Raw genomic sequence first — 21,466 nt, forward strand, 5'->3', positions numbered from 1 at the left:
TCTGTACTTAGTTATCCTCTTAAACATTAGAGCAAAACTAATGTTTGAAATGGGCTGCCCAGAGAGGTGGTGGATTCACCATCCCTGGAGATTTTTAAACACAGATTGGACGTGGCACTGAGTGCCATGATCTAGTAAATGGACTGGATTTGGACCAAGGGTTGGACTCGATGATCTCGGAGGTCTTTTCCAACCCAATCAATTCTATGATTCTATGATTCTAACTGCCACAGCTATGTACAGAAAACATAGCCATTTTCTCTAATGTTAAAAAGCACAGAGAATTAAAGTTAGAGCAAAACAAACTTATAAATACAATTATACTACCATAAAGATGTTTATAGTGGTTTAACTCATTCGAATAACTTGCCCTATTAGGATATTAAGTACCTTCACAATTTGGAAGGGAATTTTTTTTTCATTTCCTTTCTTTATTATGAACTTAAAATAAAAGTACAACTGATTCAACAGTGTACACTTCCAACAATCTTTTTGATTTTCAGAGCATTTACTTGGAGTAAACATGCATGGAGTAATATATCAGACATCAAAGCAGTTGCTGCTCAAGCTGCCTGTGCTGTCCCACCCTGGTAGCTCAGAACTGGATGTGGCTCCTACGCCACGACAGATGAAACTCAAAAGGGCATCACGTGCAGCTGCACCACATCCCAGTGCTGGCAACACATGGACTCGGGGAGGATGGGCAGCTGAGCACAGCACCTGCTTCAGCTGTGTCCTCCACAACTCCCCTGCCACCCCAGTCCGGGCTTGGTTCACACCTCAAGCTTCAAATCAGCCAGGACAGAGACACAATTCAGAGCTCTTGACAGGTGAGAGCTATCAGAGTTTGCTTTCAGTGGTTTAAGATGCTGCATTTCTCTTTCTTTCCCTCAATCTACATTTTGTTACTGCTCCTTTCACAAATGTTACATCTACCTGAGGGAAGCACCCCAGAACAATGAAATCCACTCCAAAGTTTAAGTTGACAGCACTCCTTGTACAGCTAACAAGCTAGAGTTCTCACATATTAAAACATAACAAGGCAGTAAAAAAAAAAAAGACAAGAAGCAAAAGGGTCCTTAGAAAGTTTATCTATCTTTTCACAGAAATAGGCATTAACAATAATATAGGTACTTATGAAAAAGTTATATAGATACATTTTCATGAATTAATAAAGCTATCAAGTTTCCATCTCCCTGCAGAACAGATTCCTAAAAATGAAGGACATGAAATAAGGGCTCAGCAAACACAGAGCAAACATCACATTTAGATTTTGACCTTCGCATCTAAAGTCGTGAAAATGTCACAAGACATTTGTGTAGTTTCACTGTTTCAGTAGTTCATCTGAATTACAAAATTGAAATTCAGAATATTCTTTTTTTTTTTAGGAAGGTTCAGTTGAGAAAAAAGTTTTAAGACTTTCAAGTGTCTGAAGCTATGGAACAGTTATATGGATAACAAGCCTTATTTCTGGAGAGCTAGAAAAAGTACACACTTAAAAAATTTCAAGCACAAAAAGTGTAAAGAACTGAGCTCATTTCAGATATTAGTATCAGCCATTATTTGACCTGACATCTGACCTTTGTTTGAATATAGTTTCCATTAGCATACTATTGGAAGTACTGATTTTTCTTAACACATCTGATGCCAGACTCTCCAGCAATGATCGGGTCTTGTTTCTTTCTCTCTCCCCATCATAAAGGGGCACTGAAAGATGATACCTTCTATCAGAGTATATTAATAAACTAGTCTCTGCAGTAAACAAAGTTGTGTTTATGCTTAGATTTGCCCTAAACATTAAAAAGTTGGACTGTGTAGTTACATCTATGTGTTCTGGCTAATACAGTTGTATTCCCATGAAAATATTCTCTCTAAATTTGACTTGTGAATCCTGCACACTGCTTTTAAGTGTGGTCTTAAAGGGCATTATCTTTAATTTTAGAATACAAAAATAACTTTATGAAATAGACTTCAAAGAGCTCAAGAACCACAGACAATTCAAGTAACACACTGTATTATTTAAAAATATAGTATTATATATCAAAAACTGTTGCAATTATAGAAAATAGGATTATATCCAGGTAATTTCATATTAAAATTTCAACAGTAACCCTCATTTGCTTGCAACTCTGCTCTTCCTAAAACATGAGTCACAACCAAACAGCACATAAAAGCATCTGAAAATTCAGATACAAAGTGTTGAGAACCGTGGCATCCTTGAATTCTTAGTGCCTCAAAGAGTCCCCTTTTTCAATTAAAAGTCAAGCTGCCAATTTCAGTATTTATCAGTCTCTGCCATCTGTAGGCAAGACCAGATCCACAGCTTGGACTGTAATTTTCACACATAAGGTTAAACTGCAATCAAAAGGTGATGAAGAGAAGCCCTCAAACATCTTAAAAAAGCAACTGCTGAATGACCTTTGACCAGTCCTGAGCTATTAACAGGCTGGAGAATGAAAGGCTCTTGAGGATATTAATGTACCTTAAATGAGTGGAAATCAATTTCAGAAAAATAGGAAGTAAATAATGAGAATGACACGTGCCACAACACACAAAGGAATCAAAATATAGGAAACTGTTCAAAAACATACTCTCTGTAATAGTTTTTATATAATGAGAACTGTGAGAGATATTCAGCACAAGATCTTAAGTAAAAAAAAAATCAGGTTCAACATTTTAGCAGATGTTCACAATTCAATGAGAGTTTTTGTTCCCTTTGCTGTTCTATAAACTGTATGTTAAAATTGAAAATCAATATAATAATCAATAACATAGGCAAAAAAGCACTACAAGTTGTTGGGACCATCCCAAAATTATCGTTGCAAGTTCAGTGCAGTCATGAATCAGAACTTCAAATAGACAGGAGTACTAAATAATGGCATAAAAGAACAAGCAAACATTCTTGTTAAGGTATTAGTGTGAAAGATGACCTTCACTTTAATGTACTGTAAAAAATTACATTGTTTCTTTTTTCTTATAGAATTCTCCGAGACAGAATTGAGATTGTTCAGGCTTAAACTTAACTTTCTACTGATACTATTCAAGACCAAAACCACCCAAGAAACAGATCAATTTACAACACATTTTTGGTCAAGTAACTTAAAGGACTTACTTAAGATTTTATAAAATACATTCTACATCCAGAACAAGTGCCAAAAACTTTGGGCAAATGTACTGTGTATGTCCGTTTTAAAAAACAAGACTTTAACTCCCGTGCTTAGAACTTTTAGAATTAAACAGCTGATACAATGCACTTTTAAATATCATGACCTAATTATAAACTGAGCAAAAGGCATTAACTGTATCCTTGGTGATACACAGCAAATGAAAAACGGAAGGATATTAAGTTTCAAGTAAGAGCTCAGAGCAGGTCAGGTGGCAGATGTAACACAACTACTCTATCAAACCACCATCACCTGAGGAAGGCAGTGGGGAAAGGAAAGGAACCTACTTTCCCCTATAACTACCAACATAGTCCTGTTGTTACTGAATCCTTCCAGGTTTACAACACAAAGCAGTGTATTCTGCTATTTGCTGTTTGATAGAAGAAAGCTGTAAGACAATCTGCAGAACAGCATCTGTGTTAAGATTAGGTTTTGGTAGAATGGCCCCTATTTATCTTGTCTTTTTTCCTTCCCTCTCTCTAAACAATGCTTACCTTTCAAGGTGGCCTTTTTCAATACCTTCATTGCATAAAGCTGTCTAGCATCTGATCCTGAGATTTTTTTGACAAGGAAGACCTGCATTAAAAATTAGAAAGAATTCTTAAAAGAAAATAAAAGCAACTCAGGTTAATGTATTTTGCTATGAAATTCAAGTAGTCAGTATGATTTCAATGAAACTCAATTTGACAATTTTATATTCTGCAAATCCAAACAAAAAATTCCTTTAACTTTCTCCTACTCCTTCATTTCGTAATCTAAAAGTTTCATTCAAGATAAGTTAAACCAAAATTAATTTGGCAAACTAATTGATTTCAGTGAGTTAAAAAAAGAAAAAGTATGAATTTGGATTCTCTCAGAAGCTCATACAAATCTGAAACACAACATCCAGCTTTTTAAAAATTAATCTCTAGTTTTATCTTATTGAAATTCATAAGATGGCCCATCAAATGTGCTAGTAAAATAATTGTCAGATATGATGATAAACGTGTGAACAAAATTTGATCCAGAAACCTACATGAATCAATTTGTAATAAATAACTTTCAAAAAATAACTTATAAAATTATAAGACTGACCTCTTGTGTCACAAAAACATTTTTTTATTACATGTTTTGGATGAGTGTTGCATGTTACCAATAAAGGACAACCAGCCACAATTAAAGTGTGTTTCATTTCCTTCTTCAGTATAATGAGGTTGTCTTTAATAACCTCAACACAAAATTAATTCCAGCAGAGCCAAATTTTAGATTTAGAAATGAAAAAGAAAAAATATACCTGCCACAGGTTATCTGCTTATTTATGAAAAAATTACAGATACATGTTTTGGTACATGACAAGATTAAACATGTTATATGAAAGCAGTTTTATGTCTGTTTTTGTACCCAATTCTCACGTTAACAACCATTTGCACTATCCAGAGATTACCAGAACATCATCAAGAAATGTTGAAAATCACTCAGACTTACTCCTTTTAAACTAAATGGGACACAGTGATACATTCACAAATTATTAGAACAAAGGAATTATGGATTTTTTAATATTAATTTAATATTAATAATTTTAGCACAAAGGCTAAGACAACTGAGGACAAGATTGGCATTTTTGCAAAACTGAGTCATCTAGACAGTTCATTATTTTTGCTTTTTCAAAACTCACATTCCTCTCCCCACACCCCTGTTATAGTACTGAATTTAGTAACATCAATAAAAAATGATGGCTGAAATGATCATTTATGAGCTTACATTTCCTTGTCCATGAATGATTAACTTCTCCCGATCTGAAGATTTTCAAATGAAAACTTTGTCATGATTCTGGATTAAATCAAACTTTTAGAATCAGGTTTCTCAGTCAATTCTTGCTAGTTTGAGTACAAAATTTTATAGTTTCTAAGCATCTAAATTTCCAAACCTAACTGGAACAATAATGTGACTAACAGTAACTTCCTACCACCAAAAGAGAATTGGATATATTATTCTAATTTTGTCCCATATCCAAGATGGATTTGGCTTTATATGCTAGAGCTTAACATCACATTCAGAATTGCAATTAGGGCTGAAAGTCGATGTAAAGGCTCTGTTGTCTTTCATTACATATTCCATTCAGTCCATACGAAGTTAAAGTTTTGCTTTCAAGTTGGGATTGGACAACTAAAAGTATAAATCTTGTGTGCCTAGTGAGATCTCAGTGTGAACAGCAGTTACCAAATGCTAGAAACATTGAGTCTTTACAGATGTTTAGATAAATATGAAGGCACATTGTACCTTAACTAAATTATGACAGATAACACCAGCATGAACAAGACTAGGGTGTATCATGTTTACTTCAGCAGCCATTACTGCCTAAAATCTGTTCCTTGCAATTACAATCTGCCACAAAAATAAATTCTGCTATAGCTTCTGTACTAATGATGACCTACCATTAGCAAGTTAGCAACTAGGAATACTTATCAAAAAAACCTTTCAACCCTCACCCCCTCAAACACAGCAGAGCAGTTATAGAAAAATGACATTCCATTTTAACAGTGAATACCCAATTATTCCATATCAAGCCAATTTTTCTATCGAAACTTTGAAATCTACATATCATGCAAACTAGAAAAAAAAATACTGCTTTAAAAAGATCTGCCACAATTACAGTGCCTCATTAGCACTAATTTAGAAAGCAGTTTTCACTTGCAACATTGCCTTAATGCAAGACTGTGGCTGTTCTAAATATTTCACTCCCAATATTCAATGCCATATTCCTGAGTAACTGGCTCCACAAGAGTTCAGTTACCAACCTTTCCAAAGGATCCTTGTCCAAGTACTTTCAGAAGTTCAAACTGTGAAGGGTCTGCTTTCTCATGTCCTTCTTTTACATGGTGAGTTATTGCAATTTCTTTGATACTTCCTTCTTCCTGACAGAGGAAAACAGAGGAATAAATTTACATTAATGGTGCATCTTCCTAGGTTTATAAATTCACAATATGTTGAAAAATACCAGTGCCACTGAACTCAACAAACTAGACGCTTCCAAATGTAGGCAAAAACCACTGTGCAATGCTATTTGCATAAATAGAGCACACAAGCAGCATTAGTTCAGTAACAACATGGCTTAAACTTTCAGGGATGTATCAGTCTCCAAACAATAAGACAGCAGACAAAACAAGTCAGCAATTCCCATGCTTTTTTGGTTAGGTCCATATTATTTGGTTCATATCTCTGTTCCAGATTTACAACCATTAATGGAAACCAATCTTCTTAAGAATTTAAACCTCTTAAAGCACACCTAAAATGCATCAATGGATTGGATATCTTTGGAAAGCCCTCCTTTTTAACACTTAAATGAGGACCACTATGCTGCAGTGACGCACCTTTATAAGACAGTGCAAGACTCAAGACATTTCCATGTAAAGCAGCACATCCTCCACTCCCACTTCAGCAGCAATAAATTCTCCACCTTCCACTGAGAAAATTCTATTGTGGAACAGAATCTAACTGCCTTTCTTCGCAAGAAGATCCTATCTTGTAAAAGCTGTCCAGTCTGCAGCGTTTCCCCTTCTGTGAGAAACCGGTCACCAGAAAGCTCTAAGCAGCAGTGAAGCTTCTAGTCTTTTTGTGCTCTGCACTTAATTCAGTGTTTTCTGCACTGAATTTGGAAATCCTCTGAAAAGTGACGCTCCTTGCCACACAAGAAAAAAACTTCAGAACTTATCAGCAACTGTTCGAAAATAAGTGAAGTAAGCACACTTGTTAATGTCATCTGTAGATCTATCTAGGCATTAACACACATAATGCAAAGGACTGTAAGTGGACGTACAGAAAGTGATCTACTATGACTACAATGTCAACTTCTTGTGCATTCTCTATTTCTTCTGTAGGTTACAGTAAATAAAATAAATCTGAGAACACTTTTCCTCTGTATAAGGAGGAACTCTTAGACCTATTTCACAGAATTGCAGACTGGCTGGCATTAAAAGGGACCTCTAGAGATCACCTTATCTAAATCCCCCTGCTCAAGCAGGGCCACCGAGAGCCAGTTGTCAGGACCAGATTCAGGCACCTTCTGAATACCTCCAAGGACGGTAACAACCTTCCTGGACAGCCTGTGCTGGTGCTCAGTCATTCTCAGAGTGAAAAAGTGTTTCCTGATGTTCGGACTGAACCTCCCATGCTTCTGTTTTTGCCCATTGCCTCAATCCCTCCCTTCAGGCTCGTTGAACATGATTTCACCATTGTGAATCCATGTTGAATGACCTCAGCTACCTTTTTGTCCTTCATGTACAGGCTAATGGTTTCTAGGATAAGCTTTTCCATGACCTTCCCGGGGATTAAGGTGTGGCTGACCAACCTGTAGTTCCCTGCATCCTCCTTCTTGTCCTTTTTGAGGATAGGAGTTGACATTTGCTTTCCTTCAGTCCTCAGTCATCTCTTCCAGTCATGATGACAATTAGAAAATAATCAAGAGTGGCCATGCAGTGGCAGCTGCCAGGTCCCTCAGCACTTGTGCATCCTGTCAGGGCCCACAGACTTGTGTACACCCAGTTTGTTAAAGTATTCCCTAACCTGGCTAGCAACAGGACCTGAGGGAACAGCCTGAAGCTGTATCAGGGGAGGTTTAGGTTGGATACTAGGAAAAGGTTCTTCACTCAGAGGGTGGAAGAGGGCACTTCACTGGAACAGGGTTCCCTGCAAAGTGGTCATGGCACCAAGTCTGACAGAGTTCAGGAAGTATTTGGACAATGCTCTCAGGCACATGGTGGGATCTTGGGGTTGTCCTGTGCAGGACCATGAGCTGGACTTAAACCATCCTGATGGGTCCCTTCCACCTCAGGATATTCTATGATTTGCTTCCAAGGGTATGTCTTCCTTGCTCCAGACTTTTGCTTCATCTGTATGCACCCAAATGTGCACTGATTAGTCACAGTGATGGGTTAGTAGAGGCAGAATTCTAAAGCTGTGTTTCTGAAGCGCTGATTTATAAGTTTTTCAAGTATTCTGCAAAATTTATGTGCATGAATTAATGCTGAAAGTATCCTTTTGCATCTGGTCATTTCAACACTGTGTATAAATGCAGAGCAACTGTCCATCCATGTCAGCATGTTCCAACACATCCTTCTCCCAGACTGACAATTCTTTTTCAAAAGATTACAGCCAAAGCTGTAAACAAGCAGCATATAAGAAACCCTGAGCATGTATGTGTGAGAGTGTGTACATACATAAAAAATCCAGCACATGATTTGGAATAAGGCACAGAACATCCTGGCAACTTTTAAAATCAAGAAATGAAAAAAGATATTGTAATGTGAAGTACTTAGTTTTAGCACACAAGACAAATCCAAGATGACCAGTAAGTTTAGGTGCCAGTTTCCATTGTAAGACAATCAAAATTTTGCATGTGTGTGCACACAGGCATGCTGAGTACTCCATCTAATAAACCTAAACTTCTTTTTCCTTTCAGGAGAAAATGCTACCATCATTGACTCAAGGGTGAATCTTTACAGAGTCTGAAAGAAACATTGTTTCCTTTAACTTGTCAAAGGAATAATTTGCTGGTGAACATTTGCAGTTTTATCTTTTAAATTAGTATGTGATCAGTTGGATTACATACTACTGAAACCACCCACTGCAATCTAACAGAATCCCAAGGGAGGAATAGAATAGCACAGCGAAACAAACTGCCAAGTACATATTGCTTCAGATACTTTGATCCACTTCTGCTTTACTGTTTTATCTATTTGCTCCCTGGGAATCTTGGGAAAGTAAAAAAACATGTGAAACAACTTCCTCAAATCTTTCTGTTATCTACTTCCTTCAGGGAGGCAAAGCAAGGTGGACATAAGGACACGGAACTGTGGGAACAAGTCCAGAGGAAGGCCATGAAGTTGATAAGAAGACTGGAGCACCTCCCCTACAAAGACAGGCTAAGAAAGTTGGGGCTGTTCATCCTGGAGAAAAGAAGGTTGTGTGGAGACCTCACAGCAACCTTCCAGTATCTGAAGGGGGCCTACAGGGAAGCCAGAGAGGGGCTCTTCATCAGGAACTGTAGTGACAGGACAAGGAGTAATGGGTACAAATTGAAAGAAGGAAAATTTAGGTCAGATATTAGGAAGAAATTCTTTGCTGTGAGGGTGGTAAGGCACTGGAACAGATTGCCCAGGGAAGTTGTGGATGCTCCATCCCTGGAGGTGTTCAGGACCAGGCTGGATGGGGCTTTGAGCAACCTGATCTACTGGAAGTGCCTGGTCCTCCATGGCAGGGAGATTGACACTGTATGATCTTTAAGATCCCTTCCAACCCAAACCATTCTATGATTTTATATTGCTTTAAAGCATTACAAAACTCAACAAGAACAAGAAATGAAAAAGAAAATATATTAACTTCCTCTCTATACACAAACAGAATTATTATTTTTGAATACGATGCAATATTATGCAACCAACTTTCCAGTGGTTATTTTGGGCACCCTCTAAAAACCAAAACAAACCCCAAACCACCACTTCACATTCCTGATACTAAGAGAATATTCCCAGCCTTTGCAGTTTCTCAGGGTTCAGATACTCCTCAGTCCATAAAAGGCAGACCTAAACCAACTCTGTTTTAAACAAAAAGGAACTCAAACAATATCCTACTTTAGTAGCTTGTCCATAAAACATGTTTGGGAGGAAGATTTATGATGAATAGTTGCCCACAAATTTGCAGTTTCCTTTTCTGACATAACTGCTGAATGTATCTTATTTTAACCTAAACAGTGTTTTGCAAATGCAGTTAAAAATACAAAAGCTAAGCCTTTTATAGAACACAAATTATATGCAGAAGTAATCAACCCTCGCTGTACCCACTATCTACCTGAATTAGAATGCAAGTCTTACACATTGTAGAAGGAGATCTCCATTTGTCAACCAACTGCACTAATTACATCAGATGATAGATGGCATCTTAGAGGAAGCTGGAAGAGAAGCCAGCCATTCTGTCTGGTACTGAATTTGGCTTAAGGTCCATCTCTGATCATTCCCTGAGAAACGGTAAAAACATTTGTCCCATGTGACGAATTCAAAATAAATGAGATGACATATAAGGTGCTGAAATACTTGGGTTCTCCTCTCCTTTCTTTCATTCCCTGACAACTTTCAGATGTGTACAGACATTCACTCACCAGTGATCTGTCCTTTGCAATGGTGGGATCTTCCTTCCAGTTACAACTGTACTCTACTGCCTACATTTTATTTCTGTTATTTATAAGGTTGTAAAGTTCCCTCTTATCAAACATTACACTGCCACAATGTCTAATTGAAAGTCTCAAGACATAATTTCCTTTTCTAGACACACAGCTCTCTCAAGGCCTTCTTCACACAAGAAAGTAAAAGGGTCACAGAAAGCCGTTTAAAGAAAAACAACAACCCATGTTAGTCAACTTAAAGTGGTTGCTACCGGCTACCATTATAGTGAAACTAAATATAGAATGCAAGGAAACAAACACAAGGTAACATAACCCTCAGTTTCCTCAACAATGTAATAGTGTTAAATCAACATTGGCCTTGAAGGGAAGTGAGTGACAAACAAGTTTGAATGTGAATTGAAAACACCACCATTCCAAAATAATTCCCTGTACTGATGTAGTCTGCATGTCAGAACCGTTCTGGGCAGTATCTCAGTATAAGTAACCTCTTAGTAATGCACCTCACAATGTATGTCTACTACAGGAAAGCATACACACATAGGAAAGAACACTGAATGGACTGTATTCCACAGACAAATCAAATCTGAAAGAGAAAAGCTTAAAAAAAAAAAAAAAGAGACATTGCAGCACCAAGCAAATTAGAATAGGAAACATGCTTGTCAGTGAAAGAAAGGACAGACACCTTCAAGGCAAGCAGTGAAAAAATATTTAACCATTATTAGGCTATAAAAATAATAGTCTAATCATGTTGCTGGAGGAAAAAAAAATTCAATATTTTAGGTACTTAATGAACATTAAACACTCAGTTTGCTTCTAGTAATTGAATATATGAGAATTATTTTTATCTTCACTTTTAAATTCAAGGTTAAACTAACTCTGCTGCAACATAAAATACTTGTATTTGTTTCTGAGATCTTATTACAGGAACAACTATTAGATAACATGTTAAAAGGAAATTGGACTTCAATCCCTAAAGGAAGTAGAAGCAGAAGAGCCTTACTAGGTAAGTATTTCTCAGTAGTAATGAAAAAGCCTAGAAAAAGCAAGAGAAAAGCGTGTGTTTATCTATACATAAACTCTTCTGCAATTCACCCCTCAGATTTCCGGATTTTCAGTAATCTTAAAACTGTTCTGTGTAAAGAAGTGGCCCATGCAGAGCTGGGTGGCATAAACTCATCTGTGTAGAACAAGCAGTGTGTCACCTGCAGACCTTTTTCTGAGCACTATGTTCCAGGGGCAACTGAAAAGCTGGTCTAGGATTAGTAAACTGGGCTCTGAACTGATAACTAGGAGAGCTACCAGTATCACCCACAATATCATTGCTATTGTTCTCACAGGCTTCTAATTTCCACCTGTTTTTATTAGTCCTAGATAAGCCAGATGGATTTTTTTAATAAGCATGAATACAGCAGCAAAAAGACTACACAACCCTTTTATCTCTAACTTCCAAATCCTGAAGACAGTGTGATAGTAGGGGCCGTAAGAGAATTCTGGAGTCTGAGCTTAAACCATTTGTAGACACTTTGTGAGAGTTGCCAGACATGCACTTAAAAAAAACAAGTATTGTGAGTGCCATGAGATATGCTCTTATGACACAACCTAAATCAGATAAATTGAGAAAACACAATAAGCACTCATTAGAATTTAAATAGCACCTCAAAAAATGGAAGTATCTTTAGTCTACAAATTTTATATAGAAAGGATAGAGAAACAACCAACTAAAGATTAAAATAATTTTAAAAAAATCTTTAAATGTATGTCTGATATTGGCAAAATAATACACAAGGAAATAGCTCTAAATCATCTAAACAGACTGCACAGGATCAGATCTGTGCTCTTACATGTAGCAGGAAGAGGAAGGCCATTCAGAATAAGGAATATTAGCACATATAAACACCACAGGAGTCTCACTGCACCTAAAATTCTCAGTCTCAGCTTCTTGAATAAAGATATAAGTCAAGTGCAAACATGCACCATGACAAGTGCTTGACAAAGAAATTCCAATTCACAGGGACAGAAATGGGAAACGGGAGTCACTTTCAGCAAGAAAGTGACTTTACCCTTAAAGATGTGTAAGAATTAGATGTGAATTAACTTAAACAGGACATCAAAGAATAAACTGGTATGTCACGCATGGAATGCTTATTAGGAAAGGTATTCCCTGAAGATAGATTTCTCCTTTTCTAGATATTCAAAATTATGTGACTATAAGTCATGGCTGGGCTTCGCGAACGAAGATTTGGGAAATGAGTAGCAATATTTAAAAAACACTTAAATCTTTATGATAGCCTACTTTAGATAACAGTTATTAAAAGAATAGTTAGTTCATCACGATGAGTGACAAAGATTTGAGTGTATACTCTTCAATATACTGAAAGTATAAGTTAAAATTATGATATGCACAGATTATTCCAAAGGGAAAAAACAGAAGCCATCTAAAAAAATTGTAGTTTCATTGCAATAATAATTATAATGGAATGGTATATTTAATTTGCCCCACAGACAGATGACATTTAACAGGTGTAACAACATAAAGTGACAGAGAATTGGAAACATAAGAAAAAAAGTACAAGGAAACATTTACAGCATAAGACATCCAAAGAATTCTGTTTAAATGGAATGTGACACTAAAAGTAAACTGGACCCATCCTGAACAGAAAGACTGACTGCAGAGCCTCTGCTGTCAGCTTCAGTGAAATTAAACTGAAATCAGGTGAAACAGGAAGTTAACCAAAAGCAAGATACCCCAGGGTAAGATCTCTAACAGAGATATGCAGGAAAAAAAAAGATTTGGGGTTGGAAAGGATCAGGAAGGCTTTATTTGATTATAACAGTGTGGGTTTTAAAAAAATATCTTTCTGGTTAACTATGCAGAGAATAACAAAATATAGCAGGTAAATTTTTATAATATCAAGACCAAGATAAGTATGTGCAGTACATGCTATGCACACCTATAGATTAAGGCTTTTTGAAGCAGCTAAAGGCTAAACAAAATAAACGGCTCCTTTGCCATATCTGAATTTTACATCAGGAAGCTTATAATAAATTCAGAAACAGATTCCTGAGAAATTTCTCTTTATAAAAAAGTTCATATATGGATTGAGAAAATCCCAGAAGTCCTCATTGTGTGAGATGTGAGGAATTACTGTCCTGAGTCCTTCGCATCTGGAAAGGGATACTGAAGATAACACACAACACCCATGTGCCGTTCCTAAAAGGGACAGAAGGGACTGCAAAACAAGGCTGCACGGTCACTCTCCCACAAAAAGAACACAATCCAGATGAAGGTGAAAATCTCCTCAGAAGTGCAGTGAATTTCAGCTGGCAGATGACTAAGTACTGATCAAAAAACTTCCCCTCTGCACACTTGCTGGCTCTACGAAATATAGCAAGAAATACCAAAACTGGATGTTACCAAATCTGTAACATCAGAACAAAAGGTTTCACAGTTAAAGAAGGAAAAAGGCCACACACCAACCTCTGTTACATCTAACAGAGATGGAAGTTATGAAATAAAGGACATATTAAAGGAACAAGGATGAAACATTAACCCTCACATTCATTTTAAATAAAACCTCTGGATTTTACGACACAATTTCTGGACAGGAAAAAACACATAATATCTTTGCTTATAGCACTGAGAAGCAACTTGACTCTCGGTAGGGCTTTTAAATAAACTGCAATTTTCCAATAAGAGGCACAGATGACCAGGACAGAGGTGGCTATACATACTCAAGTTTGGCAAAACCAGGTGGGGAAATCTGATACATGCAACAAGTCCTTGGACGGGTCCAGTATTCAAAACAGTTCTTCCTGGACAGCAAACATTGTTGACATGCTGACCAAAAACTGTAAAAATGAGGTTAAGACTTTGACTCGATGTAATTGTTAGATAAGCAGATTAATAATAAATTTTAATCTCAATGAATAATTAAAACCTTTTATAGTAGCTCAGCCAGTTTAAGTAATTGCTGGAGAAATTAACTTAAATACTGATAATCCTGGTTCCAGCATTACCCAGGTTTCACCTTTACCTGTTAATTCTGTACTGCTCTTAACAGAGTTAAGAAGGTACAAACCAGAACCATCTTTGACATATAGTTACTTACAGACTCAGTTATGACTTAATTTACCCCCTAAGAGTTTGTTCAGATTTTTTACTACAAACTCATTTTCTAGCTCCTGGTCTTGTAAGGTCTTCTCTGAATCATTTTTCATTTTTTACTACTTGATTTTTCATGTTATTATGGAAGCCCCTTGCATCAGCCCCTCCAGTGATGCTGCTCATAAAGCACTAGCCCCACACTCCCAGCCACGAGAGTCCTGCCTTGCCTGCAGTGCTCGCAGCTGTTGAGGGACCAACCCCGAGGCAGTGGCATCGCTCCTTCCAGAGTCACTGCCTGAGTCAAATCACTCCCACGGATTGTGCTAGATTCTTTTTTTTTTAATTCACAATTTAGCACTTAACTGTGCCAGTATTGGTGGTTTTAATACTCCTTTCTAAATGGACACTAGTAATATATTAAAAATTGTTGGTGGGATTCCATCAGAAACTCTTCAGGGAACTATTTCATTAATAGTTTCTGTTTAAAATTACATATTAATTTTTTTTTTAGTATTTATTTTGTATAGGAATAATTTACACATGAGAAACAGCCAGAATTACCATAAGAAAAGGTCACAGTTCTGGAATTTCAACTTCTACACAGTCACAATGAGAGAAAAAAAAAATCTTTTTGATAGCTTTAATCACAACAACTAAGTCAGAACTATATTGCCCATATTGGTGAATACCCCCCCTCAGACATTACCCACCTCTCAAGATAAGATCACAGCCCTAAAATCAGTTTATGCTGTTGACCATACAATTTTCAAAAAAAGTCAATCCAATGAATAAAGAGCTAATTGCAATCTTATTTTTCACATGAAAGTTGAGCAGCAGCAAAGACAGTGCTTGTATCATTTTTCATTTGTTAGTATTGGGTATGTAGCTACATAGATTTTTCCATTTTCATTACTGAAGTAGCAGCTTTGTTTTCACCCCTCTCAGTATCTTTTTCAGGAATGTTTTACTTCCTTTAGACAAATGCACGTTCTTGAGGCACATGAACACCCAGTACAAGTGAAGATAAGGTTGAAAACAGAAAAATGGAATCCCCAGCAATTCACTTAACACTGCTCCAATCACAGTTGCAGGTTTCCTTTTACTACTTTGTTAGCCTTTATGTACTGATAAGAGCTCTACTGGACATTGCTGTATTTGGCAAAATATTTTTCTGGCTGTCACAGGCATAATAATGTGGATCAATATAATCAAATAAACCTTTTCTGAAATATTGACTATGATATTAAAACCTTGGTGCTGAAGTCACATAAAGCAGTTATGTCCTGTAAGGACAGTCAGCTTATTGGATATCAAGTGATTCTAAAAGGATGACTCAATGTTGGCACAGTTCCCCAACTCATATACATAATTTCCTTTTCCTCCCCTCCCTTGAGTCAGGAAGTTTCCTAGATGCATTTTTACTTTCCCAACTTGTTATGAACATAGGATGAATTTTCAGCATTACCTGAAGAAATGAAACCCTTTTGAGCTATGCTTTTTGAAGTAAAAAAGAGCCAACAAACCGAAAACCAATTACTTTTACCTCTTATATTAGGGCTTACAGAAATCTTCATAAAGGTAAAAATGGGAGTTAAAAATGTGAGGAGTGCACTAGTCTAGGTATTTTTAAATATCTCAGGCACACTCTATACATTCATACATTCTATGCTTTTTATACTCTTATCTATAAATTAAAAACTACCTTAAAAATAAAATTCACTGTCCAATAAGCACTTCACAATCTCTCATTACTTCAGTAAGCAATGTTAGAGAGTTAACTCATAGAATAAAATCCACTCCTTATATCTGTGACTAATATTCAATTTGAGTCACTTAACAGAACTAACAATTACTTGTATGCTCATACACAAACAATTGTTCTAAAAATTAAAAATTCTGCTTTTGAAGTAGCAATTATTCTAATACAACAAAAATCAAAGCACTATCATTCACAAAATTAAGTCAAGCCGACTTAAGGATATTCTGTGTATGCTGTCTGTTTTACACTACTACCAAAGAAAAGCAACAGTAGAGCAGAACTCCTAATTAACATGGACATTTGAAGTTAGAAATATAGGCTTCCATAATTTATGTATTTGCATCTTTTTAAAAGACAGAAAAAGTTACAATTTTGACTGACATCAAATCACTTGTTGCAGACAGCAACTATTGTTTTACCTGACAGAAAACAGGATTTCCTAAAAGCAAACTAAATTTGCAAATATTTAGTTTCAGGGAAAAAAATTGCTGTATTTATGTATTTATTTCTTACTCTCTAACTTTCTACTCTTTTTGATTTCTGGCTTTCTACTGCAACAGTGTTGAGATCTAGAAGGATGCCTGTGTCTGTGCCTGTTCCACACAGCCAACTCACTCCCATAATGAAGACTGCAGACCTGGTTACCGAGACAGAACTCCTCCCATCCTTTTGGTGTTATAGGATGAAGCAAGACAGGAGTTTGGAGAATGAGTCCTGTTCCAGAGCAACAAGCCCAAGGACAGGTGAGGCCCTCTGGATAAACAGCTCACCAGACTGGGAAGGTAATTCTGAAGATGCCTTCTTTCCTCAGAATGAAAACACAAAGGCCAGGACAGAAGCAGGACACTATTCCTTCCTTCCTAAAGGAACTACGAGCAGTAGGTTGTTTAGCAGGTAAGCTGAGAAATTCCTGTAAGCATTTTAGAAGTTCCATGTTGGTCACCAAAAGCAGTTCTGCAATGCAGTTCTCTCTTGATCAAGCACCACAAACTTCTCATGAACTGAAGTGTGCCTGTCAGCATTGGAAAAAAATACTCATTGGGTGGAACTTCCATTTCCCGGTAACTCTTGATAAAAGTTTTGTTCCTACTTTGTAAGCACTAACATTTCAGACCATTGCAATTAAAAGACTAATTCAAAGTTAAACAAAAAGAAATTACTTAAAAGGAAAAATAATTCAGGAGCATATTCAGCTCTATTCTATGAAATCCTGTTTTAGTGAGATAATATCCTAAATATATTCTGAAATCTATATGGGCTGAAAACCTTTAGTTTGGTCTGCACTATGTAACCTTTTAAAATCAATAGAATGTTAAAGACAATGTAATCGAGCTGCTGTAAGTAGATAAAACAATGTTATTTTTTGATCAGATTTCTGAAGAATACCTTTCATGTTGCCTGTGGAAAAGAACTATGATTCAGGACTATGAGTTGATAAATATTTATAAGGTTTACATTAAAAAAACTTGATTTAATGCAGCCTATGTTCCCTTTTTTACATACACGTCTTGTTCTAGCATTTCAGTTATGGCAAGAAAATTCAATTTAATTTTCTAATACACATTGCAAAGTTTAAATCAGTAGACAGACTAATGGGTGTTAAATTACCATCCCTTTTACAAGTTAATAGACCTTCTCTTAAGATGTTAAGACATTACACAAGAAGGTCGTGAGGATTATATTTTCCCCCCCTCATTGCAAACTATTTGCAGACTTACAGGAGGAGAAACATGAAAAGTGATTTGACTTTCAACAATAAAATGTTCTGTCATGTTCAATGTTTACATGTATTGTTAAATAGTTCTGAAACAGTGCCTGGGATGATACAGTATTGCACTAGTAATTTTTCTCAACTTAAAACAAACTTTTTGATGTTTAAATATATGCCCAACAAGAGAAATTATACAAATTCAACATTTGCTATGACTAAATTAACACTTAAAAGTTGAAATAACCATAACACTAACTGTTACGCAAGCAACAGTGTCACTGTTCTTAATACCATTTCAGAACTAAATTTAAGATGTTAATAAGCCTGAGTTATTTTAACTGTCACCCCACACAGTCGTATTTTACAGTTTAAAGTAATGCATGACAATGCAACTATCAAAATAACCACTAATTATTAAAAATACAGACATTTTAAATAAAATTTGACTCTCAGTGAGGAAATATACAGCTAAATTCATACTTCACCCCCCTCTGCCCCCGAAATATAAGCCTATACATTATTTACATACAGGTAACAATTTCCCAATAAGGCTAAATTATCAGCAGGTACCTTACAAACTTCTACAAAATATGAGCATACCACAGACTTTTTTTTGTTTTAAAGAAAATACAAAAGGCTTTGTATCCAAACAACACCGATCCCTAAGTAGGGAGAGACTAAAATTGCTCCCAAATTAGAAGTTTAATTAAAGCAAAACTTTCCCTTTTTCCCCTCATTCTCTTAAATAAAAAACTAAGCTCACCCGAATAGAACGACCACGTAGAGCCAGGAACTTAAACATGACTAAGAAACCATGATGTTTAGATTTTCTGACTGAGCGATCCCAAGTCTAGCAGGGAAGACCAACTCTGGTGTTTTTGCTGTGACCAGCTGTTCCGGCAATTAGAAAATTTCCTGTCAGGCAAGTCAGACACAGTCGGGGGAGGAGGGGGGGTTGGGAAGAGAGAGAAGGGGCGAAAAAAAGGTCAAAAAAAAAAAAAAAAAAAAAGAAAAGCTGTTGATTCCACATGCACACACATGTGGTAAAGAAAAACTGAGCAGCAGTGGTACTCATGTTCCTGATGCTGGTAGAGATCAGGACAGGAAAGTTAAGCAGATTGCCTGATAGCAACATGCAGTTGCAGATGTTACTGATTCCTGGTTCCCAGAAAATACCAAAAGAGATCAACATCTATTTCAGAAATCACACTACTGTGCAACATTTCACTAGTTAAGCAGAAGAACAAGTATTTTAAGTCCTATCTGTGATAACTGTATTTTTATGATTTTTAACTTTACAAAATATTTTAATGTCTATCACTACATTTTAGACTTCAACACAGAGAATGCTTAAAGACTGTTTTTATTTACTAGAGTAAAGTTAGAGGACCAAAATGACCTTGTGCCTAGCCCTTTGAAATTCTGCACATGGAAAATGCTACACAGATGTTATAGGCCAAGGCAGACTACAAAAATATTTGAACTGGATTGCCCATCTCAAATGTCTGACTTATGTACCAATATTATAGTGCTGTGTAGAGGGTGAAAAACTTCTTAGAGTAATAAAAGATGCCTAGGGTTTCTTTCAATGTTTTTAAAAAAATCTCAAATGCTTTTAAGAATTAGAATTCAATCTAATTACTTCAAACAGCTAGAGATGAAATTTTTAATTTGATCTCTCTATATACTTAGTATGGAAGTTATTTTTCTGAATATTGACAATATCTTCATCTTTTTTGATATTTATTAAAACCACTGAATTGCACAGTACATGCTCCATTAGTGGAGACTTTTTCAAGTAATAAAGGCAAGTAACAACCTTTAGTCAAAGGCATATACACATACACAGCTATAAACAGATCCAGGTGACTCCATGTAGTGACTCTGTACCAATGGAAGCATACAGTAAAATACTGTACTGCTTGCACAAGACACTAAAACAAACCCACACTCCAAACTGCTTCCCTTGATTGGGTTCTAACAAATACCTGGATTACTGCATTTTTTGTTATATTTCAATTCCTCGTCAGAAGACAAAGCCAGTAATTTATTTAAGTGACACAACACATTGCTTCTATCTCTATACCACATCCTGGCTGTCTACACTGTTGGTTTCTATCTTTTCCTTTAAACCTGGAGAGATGAAATAGAGACCCTGGCTTTATCAGGATCTCACAAGCAAAATTGTTCCCTCTTTATGTTCTCTTGTACTTCTCTGGGTCTTTTCTTAGGTCCCATCTGCAGGGACAATCTTTTAAATGCTGTGTACTGAATACACACAATTATTATTATAGATTACACAGGCATTCAGGAACTGCTACTGCACAAAGGAAGACTTTGTGACTCAAGTGAGGGCTCAAAAGTCCCCACTGACAATGTACTTTTTACAGCCCACTGTGTTACAGCCTTTTTGGAAGAAGCAGTCTCTACTACAACGGCACTAACACAGAATGAAAAATTATTTAATATTTGTATTGGGATAAACAGAGCTTCTCAAGCAGAAGGAGCTTCCTGCAATGCAAGGATTTCAATTATTTCATAAATAGTACAGAAAATTACCTGAAGCTTTCCTCTCTTCAGTTGTTTTAAACTTCCAGCTACTTCCCCATTCCAAACTGAAATATCTCAAGAATTGCAGTTTAACAGCAATATAGTTGTTTACACTTTGAAGATGTAAAATAAATTTACATAAATAAATGGAAGACCATTCAAACTCTCTGCCCTACCTTGTGTAAGAACAGATACACTAAAAGCAGAGTGAACGGGAATCTTCAAATCACTAAATTAAACTCTGTGGTAGCAAGGACAGCTAAAAGCAGAAATGGAGAGTAAGTGGTAAGAGCTGTTCTAACTACAGTGTTCCTTAAAGATGAAAAGATACTGTAGGTAAACGACCATTTTCTTATCTTTCTGCTGTAAGGGTATGAGTGTACTCTGCTGCAGACACGCTGTATCTGCAAAGGGTGACAGGAATCAGGCATTTCAACCGCAACATTTGTACAATTACTGAACCACTGCTCTCCCAAACCTTTTCTGTGACCTCCCAGTGCAGCACAAAGCACAGTGCTCAGGGGTCAGCGGGGTTACCTCCCAACAATAGCTCTCCTATAACTGACATGGGGCTGCGGCAGGTGGAAGAAATTTCTTGTGTTCTGGGAGAATACAGCCTGCACGGTTCCCAAAGAGCACTACCAGCCAACCAGAAACATTAAGATATATGCTACACAACTCATTTTGAGAACCTCTCAGAAGAGAGTTTGCCCTTTTAAATATTCCTTCGCATAAGAAGGAGACAGGTTAGAGGGCAGCAGTCCCCAACAGGGAAGTCTGTGATAACAAGGACAAATTGCTCCAGCAAGTTGCTCCCTTTACCTTAAAGTCTTGGATAAGGATTTGTACGATATATGTTTATCACAAAACAACTGTCTCCAAAACAAAAGGAATTTGCTACGTCTGTCAGTGACAGTTCTGTGAATTGCAGAACTCCACTAGCACAATGCATTTCCTTCTCCTCCACTACAGAAATATAAAGTGAGTTCATCTCTCATCTTCCCCTCATTTAAATTTGCTC

The 21,466-nt window shown here is 36.6% G+C and overlaps 1 protein-coding gene across 3 annotated transcripts in view; it reads right to left on the bottom strand.

Moving 5' to 3' along the window:
- RPS6KA3 (ribosomal protein S6 kinase A3) overlaps positions 1–21,466 on the bottom strand; it is a 76,882-nt gene that overhangs the window by 36,175 nt on the left and 19,241 nt on the right. For 2 of the 3 annotated variants that reach the window (XM_064646758.1, XM_064646756.1), the window contains exons 3-4: positions 5,942–6,058; positions 3,659–3,740 (exon numbers count right to left, since the gene is read on the bottom strand). In XM_064646758.1, the coding sequence (XP_064502828.1) occupies positions 3,659–3,740; positions 5,942–6,058 (199 nt within the window). Of the gene's footprint in view, positions 1–3,658; positions 3,741–5,941; positions 6,059–18,658; positions 18,741–21,466 lie in introns of those variants that run through there. The other variant, XM_064646757.1, reaches the window with a different exon arrangement.

The sequence above is a fragment of the Pseudopipra pipra genome, chromosome 2, assembly GCF_036250125.1.
Source record: "Pseudopipra pipra isolate bDixPip1 chromosome 2, bDixPip1.hap1, whole genome shotgun sequence".
Classification (NCBI taxonomy): Eukaryota; Metazoa; Chordata; class Aves; order Passeriformes; family Pipridae; genus Pseudopipra; species Pseudopipra pipra.